The following is a 19060-nucleotide window of genomic DNA, read 5'->3' as shown; positions in this document are numbered from 1 at the left end:
GCAAAAGGGTTTTCTAATGATCAATTAGCTTATTAAAATGATAAACTTGGATTAGCTAACACAACGTGCCATTGGAACACAGGACTGATGGTTGCTTATAATGGGCTTCTGTACGCCTATGTAGATATTCCATTTAAAAAATCTGCTGTTACCAGCTCCAATATTAATTTACAACATTATCAATGTCCACAATGTATTTCTCATCAATTTTGTTATATTGGACAAAAAATGTGCTTTTCTTTCAAAACAAGGACATTTCTAAGTGACTCAACTTGAACGGTAGTGTATATTGTTCCTGATATTTGGAGTGTTGGTAATATGACACAGGTGATTTTGGAGTGTTGATAATGACAGGTGATTTTGGAGTGTTGGTAATATGACACAAGTGTATAAAGAATGCACAGTGGAGAGCACATTCTTCAGGAATATCCAGCAATTTTGGTCATTGACAATATATGACCAGGAACAAGAGTACATCCTCCTGTGACAATTAACCTGTTTCTGCAAACCAACTCCAGATTGAATTCATGACAGTTCTGCTTTTAGTAAAGGTATATTTACTCAATGTTTCTGAAGAATGATTTACATTGGTGTTGGTATTTAATTATGTTGAGGGGATCTTTCCTAAATATCTGTACAAGATGCAAATTTTTATTTTCAGAACAAAATGTTCAATTTTACATTTAGTTATTCAAATTAAAAATGTAATTTTTGTTGAATGATTATAGAGTAAAAAACATTTAAAATGTTTAAGTGGTTGTAAACAAGTCATGTTTCCAGAAAGTTCAAAAAAGCCCACCTCCAAATCAGACTGGAACATTATGGACTTTTTAATGTTAATAATACAAAGAAAATTGGACTAGCTGTATTTTTAAAAATGTACATTTACAGTATGTGTTTTTAATGTACCTTCAAAAACATTGTTTAGAGATGTGCTAGAAATATGGATAATGCGCTTATATCGAAGGGCTGTAGTGGTGCTTTCTACTCTCGGTACTGTTTTGTCGCAATCAGTTGTTTGTACACTTTTTTGTTGTTGTAATGTTTGGATTTCTTTCCAGTGTTGTCACTATCAATGTTATGGAACAAGCGATGCTATGTGTTTATCTTCCTGAATCAGACATGAGTCCATTGGGCATTTCTATAATTATTTAAGTCAATGATGTTGAGGTGCAATTGTCTGATTACTACTAGGGCCCTCAAACTAAACTTTGGACCTCGAAGCCAGTTAGCCTTTTTCTTCTTCTTTCTCTCCATTGTTCCCCTCTAATCAGGGACTGATTTTAGGTGTGTGCAATTAATTATCAGGTAGAACCGAAGCGGTAGGCGCCGGACCTCGTAGGGAAGGGGTGTCAAACTCCGTCTGTGGAGGGCCTAGTGTCTGCAGGTTTTAGTTGTTTTCCATTCAATTAAGGCCTAGACAACCGGTGATGGGGAGTTTTATTAGTTAGTGACCTTAATTCATAAATCGAGTACAAGGGAGGAGCGCAAACCTGCAGACAATGGTCTCTCTGAAATGAGTTGGACACGTGTCGTAGGGTGAAAGTTAAATACCCCTGCTATAGGGCTTGTGACCTAACCAGGGAAAAACTGGGGCCTAGTTATATCTCTAAAGCAGGGGTGTCAAACTCATTCCATGTAGGGCCGAGGGTCTAATGGTTTTTGTTTTTTCCTTTCAATTTGTGTCCAATTAAGACCTAGGCAGTTCCCAACTAATCAATAATCTTAATTTAGCAATCAAGTACAAGGAAGGAGTGAAAACATGCAGACACTCAGCCCTTCATTAAATTAGTTTTGACGCCTGTGCTCTACGACCAATATCTAGTCGTGAGAAATATCTTCTCACTGTAAATGGTTACCATGAATCTAATGATTGAAATAAGGGATTCTATTAATATATTGGCACCTCAGCTCGACAAACACTGTTTCTGGGCAGAAATATTCTGACCTTTTAGCTCAATGTTCGTTTTCACTAGCACCTGTCACATTAAACGTGTAAACCATGCTTTGAGTTTTATATACGCTGTCTGTCTTTTGTCAAATCTCAATGTTACAGGCTGAAGAATGTGCATTGCTGTGGATATTGCAACCGGTATTCTCTCTCTTGTCTAGAAGGGATAATTTTGCTGCTAGGGGAATGATTCAGACTAACCTTAATGCTTCAACTTTCAATCAATGATGATTACCCTAAAACTTGCAAATAGTTAGTATGCTTCCTCATTTTCCCCTTCACTTACAAAGAATCTGCTAAATCAAAGCGATTAAGTGTATGTTGAAATTCTTTTTTTTTTAAGGTACATTATACCACCTGTTGACATCTCTAATCACCTGCTTTTTATTTAAGTGTTTGAAACCAACCATTAAGAGGCATTTAGAACATATCAGACACTGAGTCTGAACTTCCAGTGGAATTGTTTCCTCAGGGAAATGTGTATTTGTAACAAATCAAGAAATACAATGAAGTTAATTACCTAACTGAATTAAAAACAATCCTGTTGGTAAACATTTTATTACAGTTCTATTGTATGTAGATTGGATTTGGTAGCACAACAAGCAATCTCCCAAACTCTAAGAGGCTTCTCTGAAAAATAAAAAAAAACTTTTGTAAACGTAAATTACTTAGCAAATTTTTGTACTTGTAATTTATTTGTATTTATTTGTATTTCTTTACTTAGTATTGTATTTCTAATTTTCTTTCGTTTTCTTTTCAATAAATGTGGTTGTCAAATAAACATCTATTTTTTTGACTACTTTTTCAGGTTAAAGTATACTGAACAAAAATATAAAGTAAAGTGTTGGTTCCATGTTTCATGAGCTTAAATAAACGATCCCATACATTTTTGCAAACACACAAAAAGCTTATTTCTCTCAAATTGTGTTAACAAATTTGTTTACATCCCTGTTAGTGAGCATTTCTCCTAAACCAAGATAATCCATCCACCTGACAGGTGTGGCATATCAAGAAGCTGATTAAACAGCATTACACAGATGCACCTTGTGCTGGGGACAGTAAAAGGCCCCACTAAAATGTGCAGTTTTGTCACACAACACAGTACCACAGATGTCGCAAGTTTTTAGGGTGCATGCAATTGGCATGCTGACTGCAGGAATGTCCACCAGAGCTGTTACAACAGAATTGAATGTACATTTCTCTGTCGTTTTAGAGAACTTGGCAGTATGTCCCACCGGCCTCACAACCACACATCATGTGTAACCACGCCAGCCCAGGACCTCCACATCTGGCTTCATCACCTGCGGGATCATCTGAGACACGTCACCCGGACAGCTGATGAAATTGTGGGTTTGCACAACCGAAGAATTTCTGCACTAACTGTCAGAAACCGTCTCAGGGAAGCTCGTCATCCTCACCAGGGTCTTGACCCGGCTGCAGTTTGGCTTCATAAGCGACTTCAGTGGACAAATGGCCACTGGCATGCCAGAGAAGTGTGCTCTTCATGGATAAATCCCGGTTTCAACAGACAGCGTGTATGGCATCCTATGGACGAGCGGTTTGCTGATTTCAACGTTGTGAACAGAGTGTCCTGTGGTGTTGGGGTTATGGTATGGGCAGGTATAAGCTACGAACACAATTGCATTTTATCGATGGCAATTTGAATGCACAGAGATACCGTGATGAGATCCTGAGGCCCATTATCGTGCCGTTCATCCGCCACCATCACCTCATGGTTCAACATGATAATGCATGGCCCCGTTTCTCACGGACCCGTACATAATTCCTGGAAGCTGAAAATGTCTCAGTTCTTCCATGGCCTGCATACTCACCAGACATATCACCCATTGAGCATGTTTGGGATGCACTGGATCAACATGTAAGACAGTGTGTTCCAGTTCCCGCCAATATCCAGCAGCTTCGCACAGCCATTGAAGAGTGGGACAGAATTCCATTGAAGAGGTAACAATCAACGGCCTGATGAACTTTTTGTGTTGGTCACACCAGACTGACTGGTTTTCTGACCCATGCCCCTACTTAAAATAAAAAGTTGTGACTAACAGATGAATATCTGTATTCCCAGTCGTGAAATCCATAGATTAGGGCCTAATTAATTTATTTCCTTAACTGTGTAACCGCTGTGAAATGGCTAGCTAGGTAGCGGGTCAATCGGTGATGTCACTCGCTCCTGAAGTAGTTGTTTCCCTTGCTCTGCAAGGGCTGAGGATTTTGTGGAGCGATAGGTAACGGAGCTTTGTGGGAGGCAGTTGTTGATGTGTTTAGAGGGACCCTGGCTCAAGCCCAGGTTGGGGCGAGGAGACCCACCCAGAACCATATCTCGCATGGATTTAACATTGATAAAACAAGCGGGATTATGGTATTAATACACATTTCCATAAATTCCCTGGTGCAATATTGTCTGATTTAGTAATAAAAAGTGAATAATTTAACACATCAGGAGCTAAAAATATTTAAATGTTATCAATATTATTCATTTTAGCCTAGTTTTAGCCTAGTTGCTGAGAACTATGTAGTCAAAATTCTGGAAAATAGCACATCCCATACAAACAGAGCAGAAATGTAGGGCTCTATTTAATCCGCATCATCGGTGACTGAAATTAACATTTCAATGTTCCCGCTTTAGTGGAGACAGCATTCACCGTAAATGCTGCATGTCGGCTTAATTGGAAATGACCTTTATATTTCTATAGTGGAATCTGTAACGCTTCAACTTTAGGCCGGGATTCAATCCAATCATGCTTTGTTGACACAGTTCATTTCTGATTGAGCAGGCATGCAGACTTTACCATGAATGCAGACTCTGTGAATGCGTTAACATTGCCTTTTTAAAAGGTACATTTTGGAGACAAAACTTGATTGGATTGAATCCAGGCCAACTTTTCTTTCCAATTTGCAAGAGGCTTAATCCAGAGATCTGTATATAATAACGAGATGCTCATGTCTGCCCTAACAATGGGAGTCTTTGTCCTAAAGGCGGGAAGGCAGGTGACAAGTTTAGGGCTGCATTTTATTCCCATATAAATGCATTGGGCTTATTCTGGACATATTTTGACGGGAGTTAGCCCTCTCCCTTCGTCTCTTCCTCTCTGCCGAAACTACAGTATATCGCTGGAGAAAGCATCTGAGCGAGCGAAACAGCACCCCTCTATATGTATCTGATGCTGTCTGGACAGAAATAGTATGACATGCCATACTCTTTTGGTCCAGGCAGCATCAGATACATGTTCTACACATACTGAGACAGGGGGGGCGCTGTTTTACTTGCTCTGATGCTTTAACTGAGATGTGTCTTTCTGTTGGCGTGCGTCTCGGTCAAATAAATTATCAATATTTTATTTGCATGGGCAAGAAGGTACGGTAGGGCAGGCCAGGCCCCCTAAGGCCCGCCCATAATGCCAGCCGTGGCACCCCCTTCCCGGGGCCAATAGGTAGACCATAGTGGCGACCCGACCTGAAAAAATGAGGGCGTGGGGTGTCTCGCTTTCTTTACCGTCTATGACGCAGTTACACCACCGATATGATCTAAACAAAGGCAATGAAAAGCTATGCGTTTGTTGGCTAACACTGTTACCACTAATCTGATTGAATCCTGGCCTTAACCCATAAATCTAAGCCGGGGGAGGGGGAATTGTTTTAAGAAAGTCATATATATAAAAAGGAAGTTTGATGTGAAGTGTCTGTCCTATATCTGAGATCAGGGAACACATATTTAACCCCCTTATTTTTGGCAGTAAACAGTCTCCAAATACATAGCACCAGTCAAGTTTGGACACACCTACTCATTCCAGGGTTTTTATTTGTTTTTCAACTGGACAATGACCCAACACACCTCTAGGCTGTGTAAGGGCTATTTGACCAAAAGGGAGAGTGATAGTGCTGCTTCAGATGACTTGGCCTAAACCCAATTGAGATTATTTGCACTGTGGTGTGAAGGAAAAGCAACCAACAAGTGCTGAGTATATGTGGGAACTCCGACTGTTGGAAAAGCATTCCAGGTGAAGCTGGTTGAAAGAATAAAGTTGTCATCAAGGCAAAAGGTGGCTACTTTGAAGAATCTCAAATATAAAATATGTTTTGATTTGTTTATATGATTCCATATGTGTTATTTCATAGTTTTGATGTTTTCACTATTATTCTACATTGTAGAAATAGTAAAAATAAAGAAAAACCCCTGAATGAGTAGGTGTGTAAAAACTGTACTTCCATTCATTATTTCAACTGGTACCGGGGGATCTTCAGACAAGTCTTGTGAGGCCTGTGGGTGTCCTAGAGCAAAACGTGTTCGTTTCCACAGAGGAGTCATATTAGTGTGTAGCCCAAACTGTTTGGACGCTACAGACAGACGTTGGCAGATCGGCTGTATATCGACTTCAGACAAGTCCCAAGACGCTTGTAGAGCAAAACGGAGAACACCGATTTTGTGAGAAGACCAATTTTTGGGACGTCTCATGGTCTGACAAACACCTCCCTAGCTCTGTCACCTTTCACCGCAGATGCGGAATTGCCACATAGGCGGATGCGGTGGATTGAGCCGCATCCAATGCAAAAACATTGGACAGATTTTTTATTAGGATGTTTTTACTATACTAATTTGACTTTAGGGGGTTAAAGACAGTTATTAGCTAATCACACTTTAGTATGACATGAATTCCATTGATCATTTGGTGTCATTGGTGTTACAAAAGATATAACACCCAAATTAAATAAAAAATAAGCAAAAATTAAGTCAATTGTTTTCCAAAATGCCATACCCAAATTCCACCGCAATTCAAGAATGACCCAGGTACACAGGCAGGAATTTGGGATTCTGAAAACCTTCAAATCGGCCACCCTGTTACTTGTTTTGGTAAACAGCTGCGGGTTGGTGCTGGAGAGATCGAACCACTCTCAAATTCATACAGAGGCTAGAATGTCCCTGGCTAGTATCAAATACAATATTAAATAAATACATAATTTGAGGTCACAACAGTGGAGATGGCACTGGCAGGCTGTCAGCTGTAAGATATGGTCTGTGGTGCAGTGTAGGGGGAACGTTTGCGCCTGGCGGGAACCCAATTGTCCTCGGAGCCCTTCGAGGCTGTCTGAACACGGGGGGCCAAGCCATCCAGAAAGTCCCTGTGCTGCTGTGTGACGGCCTGGGAGACTAGGCTGGGTAGGGTCTGCAGACTGACTAGGATGGAGTCCAGTTTGTCGTCCAGACTACCGATCCTCCTATCCAGCTCCTTGCTGCGCCGCTGCAGATCAGACACCAGATCATGCATCATGTTCTGAGTCTGTGGAGCAAAAACGGTGTCAAACTTTCATAATCAGTGTTTAGAAAAAAATATATCAATTAGAGATGATGAAGGTGCTTAGTCACCTTGGCTAGATCCACAAGTGTATTAGCCTGGTCGATGAGTTTCCTCTGTTCCATTTTGACTCTGCGCAATCTAGATGACGTGGGAGAGGGAGAGAGTTATGGAGGGAAAAGGGAAGGGTTAACTTAGGCAGTGTAACATACACACAAATAAACAAATCTTTATTTAACAACGGTTTGAAAAGGCACACTACTTACTGGTGAATGGCTTGCAGGAATTTCCGCTGATGTTTGCGTACCCTGGCGTGATCGATCTTCTTGACTAATTTCATGTGTTTGTAGATCAGCCATGTCTCCCTGAGTACATTGGCAGCTGTGTTTTTTACCTTTGGGAACATTCCAGAAAACAGAGACATGACAGACTGGCTGACATGGCAGACTGTCATAATGGACTGCCCTAGCAGTGGAGTCTGTCTTGTCCATAGAGATAGATAGACACTAATTCCCAAAAGCCTGTTAGCATGGCCATTGAGGACTTTCACCATTTTGAAGTAGGCAACTGAGTGGGGCTTCCTATGGGTTAATGGATGACTAAATAAGTCCATCCAGGTCACCGGGAGAGATCAGACAATTAATTATACTTGTGAGGAAACATTCCGTAACTGCAGGTGGAAGTAAATCACCAACCTTGGCTTTATACCTGTTCAAACAACACACTCCAGGTGGCAGTGTGCACCCTTTCAGTTTGTTTGCCAACTCATAGAAGTAGTAGAAGAAGAAAATGAACTACTTCGAAAGTCTTCTACTAATTGGATAGTAACTTACATTTAATAGAATGATTATTATTATATATGTAGGCCAAAACTTCATTCAAAACAGACTGAAATTTCAGGCCTTCTTTTCAAACAGCTCTTATACTAAAAGGGCATTATCATTTTCACAATTTCCCAGTATTATTTCAACATCATAGTGTGAAACTATATATAAAACACAGGAAAATCACATTGTTGACTGCACTGGGCCTTTAAACTTGCCCTTAGAACTGAAAATGAACATTAGACAAATACACCTTTTCAACAACATTTTGCTTATTGGGTTGCTTATTGGGTTGCTGATTGGGGGCATTATCTTTTTTTATAATGTCTATTTATTTAAAAAAAAATATTATCAGGTTTGGGTAGTAAATCCACAGGTCCGCATCCTGAGTGGCGCAGTGGTCTAAGGCACTGCATCGCAGTGTTGCCGCGTCACTACAGCCTGGAATTCGATCCCAGGCTGTGTCACAACCGGCCATGACTGGGAGACCGATAGGGCGAGGCACAATTGGCCCAGCGTCGTTAAGGGAGGGTTTGGCCGGGGGGGCTTTACTCATCGTTTTCTAGCGACTTCTTGTGGTGGGCCGGGAGCCTGCAATCTGACTTCTGTCATCAGTTGAACAGTGTTTCCTCCAACACATTGGTGCTTCTGGGTTAAGCGAGCGGGTGTTAAGAAGCGTGGCTTGGTCGGTCATGTTTTGGGGGACGCATGACTCTACCGAGCCCATTGAGGAGTTGCAGCGATGAGACCAGATCGCAATTGGATATCATGAAATTGGGGAGAAAAAGGGGTTAAAATTACTCAAATGAAATAATCCACGGGTTCAGGTCAGGCACAACTTTTTATAGCCATGAAGACCTCTAATGTCCACTTACTCGTTTGTATAGCTGAGAGTCCATCATGAAGTTGTGAACGTGCTTTTCAGCTCTGGTCAACTCTGACCTCCTCGCAACTACAGCAACCACCATGGCAGTGCAGCCGGCCCCCTGGAGAGAAAGACACAGGCACTAATACTTTCAAGAGTCGTTATATATGATTTATTCAATATCATAAACTAAAAGCAGATTAGCTGACAGCCATGGTATATCAGACCATATACCATGGGTCTGACAGAATAGTCAACAAAACTAAGGAGCTGATCGTGGACTTCAGGAAATAGCAGATGGAGCACCCCCGCTATCCATATTGATGGGACAGCGGTGGAGAAGGTGGAAAGCTTCCACAACACTGACAAACTGAAATGGTCCACCCACACAGACAGTGTGGTGAAGAAGGTGCAACAGCCGCTCTTCAACCTCAGGAGGCTGAATACATTTTTGTGGCACCTAAAACCCTCACAAACATTTACAGATGCACAATTGAGAGCATCCTGTCGGGCTGCAGTACCGAGTGGTAGGCCAACTGCACCACCCGCAACCGCAGGGCTCTCCAGAGGGTGATGCGGTCTCCCCAACGCATCCCCGGGGGCAAGCTACCTGCCTTCCAGGACACCTATAGCACCCGATGTCACAGGAAGGCCAAAAAGATCATCAAGGACAACAACCACTCAAGCCACTGACTGATCACCCCGCTATCATCCAGTAGGTGAGGTCAGTACAGGTGCATCAAAGCTGGGACCGAGAGACAGAAGCTGTTTTTCAATCTCAGACTGTTAAATTGCCATCACTAGCACATTAGAGACTGCTTGCCTATATACATAGACTTGAAATCACTGACCACTGTAATAATGGAACACTCGCCAATCGCCACACAATAATGTTTACATATTTTGCATTACTCATCTCATATGTATACTGTATCCTATCCTACTCTACTGTATCTTAGTCTATGCCGCTCTGACATTGCTCGTTCAAATATTGATATATTCGTAATTTCATTCCTTTACTTTAGATTGTGTGTATTTTTAGATATTACTGCACTACTGGAGCTAAACACGTGTATATGACATTACTTTGGAACAGACTTCCAAAATGAAAGTCAATTGAAGCTAATTTTATGGTGTTTTTAGTCTTTTGTCCAACAATAAAAATATAAATAAAATAACCATGCCCTAGAGCTACCTCATCATGAATGTCAAAGATCTCTTTTGGCACTTGTCAATGGGGAATGTGTTGGAAACATACCATGATTCCAGTCAGCAGACAGACACCCTTTCCACAGTAAGTGTGAGGGACCATGTCTCCATAACCAATGGAGAGAAAGGTGACAGAGATGAGCCACATGGCCCCAAGGAAGTTACTGGTCACTTCCTGTGTGTCATGATATCTGGAGGAACAAGAAATATACCTGTTGTAATAAACACATCTATCTACCCACTGGGCAAAAACTGGTTGAATCAATGTTGCTTCCACCCCCCCCCCCCCCCAAAAAAAATAACCTCTGTGTGATGACGTAAAATCAACGTGGAAAACTGATTGGACTTGCAGAATTTTGTCTTTTTTCCACCCAACTTTAACCGAAATCCAATGACAGTGTGACGTTTTTCTTGTTGTTGATTTCATGATAAATTCCTGGTTAATTGATAACAACCAAATGTCAATCCAAACTAGACATTGAATTGATGTCTGTGCTCAGTGGGTTTTTCCTAAAGTGTATTAACATCTTATATAATTAAACATAAAGAAATGTAGGAACTATATCAAGCAGAAAGGCAAAGTAGAGCCATAATCAAACTTGAGGCTGTAATCTCTCATGATCTCAAATACGGATATTTTTCAGTGTGAAATATACTGGGTACGAATGATACAGTGCTGGTGGAACAGCCTACTGTGTTGGGGGCGGGGCCTGTACCTCTCACAGATGCGCACTGTCCATGAGGCGATGATCCAACAGGAGACACTGAAGACCAGCAGCACGGTGCCGGGGCAGATGGTCATGAGAGTCTTCATGACGAAGCGCGTGTTGAAGTTGATCTTGTTGATTGCGCCGATGCTGCGCGACGAGGCGTCTGTGAAGAGCTTGCTGTGCAGCAGCATGACGCGACTGATCAGGTAGAGCCTGAGGAACATGGGGATGGAGAGGACGATGTCCACGTCGGCATCAGTTACTGAGGGCATGTAGGTGAAGGCCAGCCGGGCCGTCCAGGTGAAGACATACTGGCCCGGGATGGGGTGGATGGCACAGACCAGCAGCTCCAGCAGAACTAGGAAGATCCGCTCATAAGTCATGGCAATCCTCCAGTCATCAGCTGCATTATCCACCATGAAGAGCTGTGTGTGTAGGTGTAAGGAGAGTAGGGCAAACAAGGGGATTTATTCAATGGGGAAATAAGAGCAAGGGGGAAAACTATAACATTATTGTCGAGATGGGGATGCATATCACCTGTATTTCCCGTGCATGGTACATCACGATTAGTCCGAGCAATATAGCAGTTGAAAGGCTGATAAGGCATTTCAGAGAGAATGAGTATGAGGATTCCTGCAGAGAAGACAGACAATTAAGATGTATTTTGAATCAGTCTTGTCTTACCAATGCTAGCTTACATTATTTGAGGTCAATCCATTACAATAGAGACATTTCTTACCTTCGTGTAAACCCCCCAGGACAATTCCGTCTCCATCACCATGATGACGATCCCAAGCATCCCAAAGATCAAGGCATAGTCGCTCAACTGTTTGCGCTTTCCAAAGAGTGCCTTACGCTGGCTCAATCTATAGCCAATGTCCTTGGTCTTCTTCTGTGGCGTGTCGCTTCCTCCTTCACTGTTGGCCTTACTGTTGTTCTCGCTGAAGCCTTTTGAGAACACCTCCTCCAAGACAGACCTTTGGAGAGTCTGAAGGGGCTCTTGTCTCTCTGAGTCCAGCTCTGAAAGGTTTGGTGGCGAAGCTCCAAGGCTGCTCGGGGGTCTTCCAACATCCCCACTGTATTTAACGTTGGTCACAACTGTGTCGGGAAGGAGTGGGCCACTGCTCTTGGACAGGGAAGGCATCGATCCAACATGGCCAACCGTTTTGGTATGAGGATGTACCTTCTGCTCTCTTTGTCGTTGCCTTTTCCCCACTAGACTATGGTTCTCAGGCCACCGATGGCAACTGGAAGAGGAGTGAACACTGCTTTTGTTGCTAGTAGCCGCGGCTGAATTATTCACTCGTGGGCTGCTGGATGGGTAAAGAGAAGACTGATGGCATTTTAGGGTGCTAAAATGGTCACAACAATGCTGACATTCAGGGTCTTGATGTAGATGCTGGTGTAAGGAAGGTTGTTGGCTCCCACAATGTACTCCACCCTCATTCGCACAGCAGCTAGGTAAACCATTCCTTAACATCCATTGGTGTTGCGTTTCTATGGGAGGTTGCTGCTGGTCCTGAGGTTGTGACAAAACCAAGAGCTGCCTAACTTCACTTGACTCATTGCCTTTCATAGGTATATTGAGCGAAGGTTCTGGTTTTTCAGAAGTCAATACTGGTGGTAGGTTATGCTCTTTAAGCTTGAAATGATGATGGGTCTGCTGCCATTGACTATACTCCTTCAGCCAGTATTTTCCTCTGCATCGAGATTTTAAATTATCCTGCTGGTGATCAATGGTCTCTGTTGAGGGATCTGATTGATTTGGTTTCTGCGTGAAAAACTGGGATGACGATGAGGCCAGGGTGTTCTGAGGATAGGAGTGGGTATACTGCAGAGAAGGAGGAGTTCCCTTAGAAAATGTGGAGAGGCAGTCCTTCAGGAAGCCCTGCTTTGATCGTGGCTGGAAACCTGCCACCCCTGAACCGTGTTTTGTACTAGGAGAATAGCAAACAGAGCCACAGTCGTCATTAGGACGTTCCACCGTGGTCCCATGCCACTCGGCCATGAGTGGGCTTCCGCGCTGCAGTTCAAGAGTACCACCCACCTGGCTACAAAAGCATAGGAGGTCTTGATTGCTCAGATGGGAAAGTGTAATTTTTAATGGTGGAGATTTCCTTGGTGGAGCGACTCCATTCAGAGTAGCCAGTGGCAGAGAAGTGGAAGGGGACATGCTGTTAGTGCTCTGCTCTGGTACTAACGTTTGGTGGTGGAGGGCAGTTTCAGAGTAGCAATCCTGCATGACATCAGGGGCTTTGTCTGGTAGGGACTGCCCTCTTGAGTTACTGTGATCGGGGTCTTGGTCATTGCAAGAGTCTCCTGTTGAATCAAGCCGAAGTGTTGCATTGGTGGGTTTGACTAGAACCAGCCTCATAATTAATGTATGATGATGATGATGGTTTATTTAATTTCATGTGTACTATGGCAGCTAAAAGCTAAATTGCAGTAATACATACAAGTAACCACATTTCATTTAATAAAATGTGATTCAAGAAAATGTAAAAGTCAGGGAGTTGAGGCAAGAACGGAAGTAGAACGATCAAAGTGGTGGTGGGAGGGGGGAGCGTCTTGGTTACAGCGAGGGAGGTCAGTGGTCATATCAGAGTCAGTCAGAGACAGGTGCGGAACCTTTAGCACACCTCATTGTCCTCAGCCTCTCATTATGGACTCCATAGCTAGCTGGCTAACTACTCCTCTACACTACTAATGTGTAGCACCCAGTTGGATGATGCCCCAGAGCCGCTGGAAGATTAACTTAATGGCTCTTGTACATTTTGAAAATTTGATTCATATTTAGTTGTTTTTAATTGTCTTTTTATTAAACTTTTTGTTTTTGTTAGTTAACTAAGAATGTATTAATAATCAGGTGATTTTGTCCAGGTTTTTCAATACTGTGATGCTGGAAAGGCAGTTGGGTAAATCTTGTCACTTTTAACACTGTTTACATTGATGAACTACAAAGAGTTTGCTAGGAAGGAATCCAGATTCGAATAAAAATGTTTCCCAAAGCAACCTCATATATTAGTGTAACCATGTGCACTTGCCAATGCATGGTGTATTACAGTCGTCCAGCTAAAAGGGTGTTGCGTTAACACAAGAATAATCTGCAAGAAAGCAGAGAAAACATGAACAAATACAATACAAAGACATTGACTCAACTCCTTCAAAGTTGTAAAGTGCCATATCTGATCATAAAGACACATTTCTAAAGCCTTTTTAAGTGAATTAAAGCAGTGTGCACTACAGTTGAGGGCAAAAGCTAACAAAGATCTAAAGCAAACATAGGACTTCTAACAGAGACATTTTGTGAGACTGGAGAGCCCCTGTCAAAACCAGATGAGAGCCCCTCTGACATGAATCCTCCTCCAACAGGGATATCACCATTGCTACTGAAAGGATGTAGGGCAGGCTTGAATAAAATAAAACTATTGTCAACAATTACTGGCACATCATTGTTGAATACACTATTTAGACATTTTTACATTGCTTTTTGTTTTTGTTTGTACTCAAATCTTTTTTGTCGTTATGTAGCCTTGTGTATTTGCCAACTGTGCTAAAACATCCACAGTACAATTTATTTAAGAAAATTATTAGAATCAATATCACAGATTATTCATGATTCATAATGATTTCCGTCTCCTGACTTACTGAGTTTTCCATTCTTTTAACAACTGCACCACAAATACTTGCCCTTAACATATAACTGATAACCTTTGAAAGCATTTCAGGACAAGAAACCTAGTCTAATTTATCAAGCAACTACACAATATTCAAGAAACTCTACAAGGAACTGGTTAAATGCATTTTAAGTTATTGCCTTTAAACTGAACTGCTATCGACCCTCTCTTTCCTAGCTCAATTTTTTTTTTTACCCAATCGTTTGTCCCTTTAGGAAAAATAAAAACTATTGCATGTATTATTGTCATTTTCTCTGCTCTATCGACCCAAAGCATTATACAACTGACCAGACCAGTAGTCATACCCCTTAGCCTGGAGACTCTTACCTTATTCCTTCAGATACATTTCTCTCCCTGTCCGTGTAGAAATCCAGACACAACTTGGAGGTGATCTTGGCCAGTGCCGGGGAAGGGCACCGCTGGAAAGGCATCTGAAGTGGGAGCCAGACAGGCTCTTCCTACACTTGAGATGGGGCCGCTTTCCTTTGAAAGTGATCATTAGGATTCAAACTGAAGAAAGGGCAGCTGCTGGGCTTATTAAAGGCCTGGCATGCAAATAGAATGGGGGACAAAGCAACAGGATACAGAAAAGGTTGTGACATCGGATGTAAGCATTAAGGACCACATCACAGATCACACATACATGGACTCAAAGCAGACCCATAAATAGCTAAAAAAAAAACTGTTGGTTCTTCAAAGCAGAGTTGTCAATTAGCGGTCAGAGAAACTTGTTATTGATGCTTTGTAGTTCAAAGGCCAACACAGAGCCTCTTATCTCCTCCCTCAAGGACAGACCATACAAAGCCTTTTTCTTATTCATCTTTCCTTGATTCCTCACATTCTTTCTCTTTCTCAAAGCGCATTGGGAAAAAAGGACTCAGGGTTAGGATCTTGTTCTTGACAAATTGAAATGGGGTCAAAGTGTCTTATCTGCACACGAATGAGACCACCAGAACATTATAATAAATCTAAAATCCTCCAGAAACACAGTTTAACATTAATTATTGAATCATAAACAGTGAAGATTGTATGTTTATAATAATAATCCAAGCTATCTGCTCCAATCCAACGTAATAATTTACGGTTAGGTTGGGCCACATCGAGCTCCCGAGTGGCGCAGCAGACTAAGGCACTGCATTCGATTCTGGGCTATATACAGACCCTGGTTAGATTCTGGGCTATATCACAACCGGCCGTGATCGGGAGTCCCATAGGGCGGCGCACAATTGGCCCAGCGTCGTCCAGGTTAGGGGAGGGTTTGGTCGGGGTAGGCTGTCATTGTTAATAAGAATTTGTTATTAACTGACTTGCCTAGTTAAGTAAAGGTTAAATAAATATATATATTTTTTTTTTAAGGGGGGGGGGTTCTCTTACCCAGCTCTCTCTACCTGACATTGTTTAATGTAAGAATAGCCTACACACAGCTATTACTTCCTTATGTGTCGTTCACATATACAGCTGTGATAAATGAAGGCTCTTGCATCAGACTAATGTCTAAAAGTGAAATTGGCTTTTGCCACAGCAAGTCATCATTAAACATCTGATCTATACTGAACAAAAATAGAAATGCAACATGTAAAGTGTAGGTCCCATGTTTCATGAGCTGAAATAAAAGATCCCAGAAATGTTCCATACACACAAAAAGCTTCTCTCAAATTTTGTGCACACATTTGTTTACATCCATCTTAGTGAGCATTTGCCAAGAGAATCCATCCACATGACAGGTGTGACATATCAAGAAGTTGATTAAACAGCATGATCATTACACAGGTGCACCTTGTGCTGGGGACAATAAAAGGTCACACTAAAATGTGCATTTTTGACACACAACACAATGCCACAGATGTGTCAAGTTTTGAGGGAGCGTGCAATTGGCATGCTGATTGCAGGAATGTCCACCAAAGCTGTTGCCAGAGAATTAAATGTTCATTTCTCAACCATAAGCTGCCTCCAACGTCATTTTAGAGAATTTGGCAGTGCGTCCGAAAGGCCTCACAAACGCAGAAGAAGTGTAAACCACACCACAGCCTCGGACCTCCATATGACTGGTCCATGTGTGGGCCAGGGAGGGCATAGGCCCACCCACTTGGGAGCTAGGCCCACCCATGGCTGCGCCCCTGCCCAGTCATGTGAAATCCATAGATTAGGGCCTAATAAATGTTTTATTTTTTATTTACTGATTTCCTTATATAGACTGTAACTCAGTAAAATCGTTGAAATTGCATTTAGATTTTTGTTCAGTATAATAAAGCATTTGATAACATGTACACTGCTTAATGCAGTCATTGACTAATGTATACATTATTAAACATATAGGCTTAATATAAGTGATATATTATGCTTAATGTAGCTATGGAGTTGAGGGCTTTAACACAAAGGATACCAGTGATAGTCTCTCGCCAATCAGAAGAGGTTCAAAATAATGCTTGGAGTTATGACATTTGAATGAACAATCATGTTCACTATTATAATTAAACAATCATAATAAATTCTACTTTCAAGAAGCCAGTGAGATGGAGCTACAAACATTTCCTTTAAGTAATACGTTGTGGTCACACACTTTCAAACTCATGGCAGGCAACGTTACAAAGACTGTGGTGTGTTTGGTCAGCAGGCTACCATTTGAATGTGGCTGTGCTGTAAACAAAAAAAACGTTATAGAGAAAGGCAGCACAGGACACTGTCATAAGCCAAATAAATAATTGCCAAGCTTCATCAAAGCTCAATGTCTATTGTGTTCCAAGTGAATTGTAATATTGTGACACAAATTAATATCAAAAGGCAGTTGATTTCACAGCAAATGTATTGGTCAGCCTCAGTTACAACGTTCATTGAAACTAAGAAGGAACACTACCTATGCATAATTATTTGGATCAGAGGGTTATGACTATTATATTCTACAGTAACAGTATTTTCTGACACCTGTATGGTATTGGCATGTATAACAGTATTGTAGCAGAGTAAAAGGCATGGCTACAACAATACTGTAATGATCTGTAAACGCTGTGGTGGCTAATTTTCTGTATTACCAAATGAGGAGAGAGACAAACTTCACACACACCAGTCAGAGTTATACTTAAACTACATCTTTAATAATAAGAGCTTTGCATTAGCACTTGACTTTCAGCAATTCGCCATTTCTAATGAATCGTTGAGTGTCAACACAATGGCTACTGAGATCTTTTTTTTTAGCAAAGATCCACCCCCCTTTGACATGACAAACCACAGATATTTAGGAACTGTTCACAAAGAAGGCCTTTTACTTGAGAGAGGAGTATCCCATAGCCAGATAGCATTCGCTATAAATTATCGTTCAGTTTGGTCCCTAAGAGGAGGTTCTAATCTCGTTCCTGGTACTTCATAGTACAAAAACAGCAACTCATCCAATGGCATATATCAATTGTCAACTCTAGATACTCCCATCTCAAGTAAACCCCCTCTTGACCCCACTCCTGGACAAGCTCACTGAGGGGAGTGACTTGCGCACAGACATTGTGGAGACAAGTAATTGGTTTCCCATTAATCACGCCATTCCTTCACATGGTTTAAGAATAGGTAAAGACACATTCACATATGAAGACAATGTTCCATTCTGACCTCTCCCCTCTCTGGGCCCCAAGTGACTGAGCCCTAGCTGAGGGAAAAGTGCAACTGCCAACACTAGAGTCCAAAGGGATGCATTCTAATGACAAGTTTCTCACATAAGCATATTATGCAACTAAAACATCTTAATTATCTATGTTACCCAACTAATTCTGATTCATCCGCCACAGCGCGAACAGCCGATACAACATTAGATTTATAACATTGATGTCTTCTAGATAGCAATTCATTAACTATGCTGAATAAAAATATAAAAACAACATACAACAATTTCACTGAGTTACAGTTCATATAAGGAAATCAGTCAATTGAAATAAATTAATTAGGCTCTAATCTATGGATTTCACATGACTGGGAAGGGGCGCAGCCATGGGTGGGCCTGGGAGGGCATAGGCACTGGGGAGCCAGACCCAGCCAATCAGAATAATTTTTTTCTGACTAAATGGCTATATTACAGACAGAACTAATCCTCAGTTTCATTGGCTGTCCGGGTGTCTTGTCTAAGAAGATCCTGCAGGTGAAGAGGCCAGATGTGGAGGTCCTGGGCTGGTGTGGTTACAGTCTGTGGTTGTACTGCCAAATTATCTAAAATTACATTGGAGGCGGCTTAGGGTAAAGAAATTAATATTCAACTCTGTTGCAACAGCTCTGGTGGACATTCCTGCAGTTAGCATGCCAATTGCACACTCCCTCAAAACTTGATACATCTGTGGAATTGTGTTGTGCCATACCTGCACTGTTAATCATCTTCTTGATATGCCACACCTATCAGCAGCACAGCCAATGGGTGTGATGTGAGGGTAGGACACCTCCACTTTAGACCAAGCAGCCTTCATGTTCACAGCATTGTCTGTCACCTGTGCAAATACCTTCTGTGGTTCAAGGTCATTGATGACTGCCTTCAGCTCATCT

The 19060-nt window shown here is 41.8% G+C and overlaps 1 protein-coding gene across 1 annotated transcript; it reads right to left on the bottom strand.

Annotated features, from left to right (window-relative positions):
• Nucleotides 1-6963: 6963 nt before the first annotated feature.
• LOC139415395 (potassium intermediate/small conductance calcium-activated channel, subfamily N, member 1b) lies at nucleotides 6964-13242 on the bottom strand. The gene is made up of 8 exons (XM_071163512.1): nucleotides 11608-13242; nucleotides 11406-11501; nucleotides 10875-11293; nucleotides 10208-10349; nucleotides 8960-9070; nucleotides 7527-7654; nucleotides 7332-7401; nucleotides 6964-7245 (listed from the first exon to the last, which is right to left on the bottom strand). Exons 1-8 carry the CDS (start codon nucleotides 13240-13242, stop codon nucleotides 6964-6966), a joined length of 2883 nt encoding a protein of 960 aa, XP_071019613.1.
• Between the last annotated feature and the right edge of the window lie 5818 nt (nucleotides 13243-19060).

The sequence above is a fragment of the Oncorhynchus clarkii genome, chromosome 1 (assembly GCF_045791955.1).
Source record: "Oncorhynchus clarkii lewisi isolate Uvic-CL-2024 chromosome 1, UVic_Ocla_1.0, whole genome shotgun sequence".
NCBI lineage: Eukaryota > Metazoa > Chordata > Actinopteri > Salmoniformes > Salmonidae > Oncorhynchus > Oncorhynchus clarkii.
The sequence above is the reverse complement of the archived record's forward strand: the minus strand, read 5'-3'. Positions and strand labels throughout refer to the sequence as shown.

Bases quoted from the DNA above. Each gene is read 5' to 3' on its own strand.
- LOC139415395 (XM_071163512.1), bottom strand. From the start codon at position 13,242: ATGAGGCTGGTTCTAGTCAAACCCACCAATGCAACACTTCGGCTTGAT. The intron at 11,502-11,607 runs GTAAGAAATGTC...TCTTCTCTGCAG, and splicing joins CCTGGGGGGTTTACACGAAG to GAATCCTCATACTCATTCTC. The intron at 7,655-8,959 runs GTAAGTGGACAT...ATGTTCCCAAAG, and splicing joins ACTCTCAGCTATACAAACGA to GTAAAAAACACAGCTGCCAA.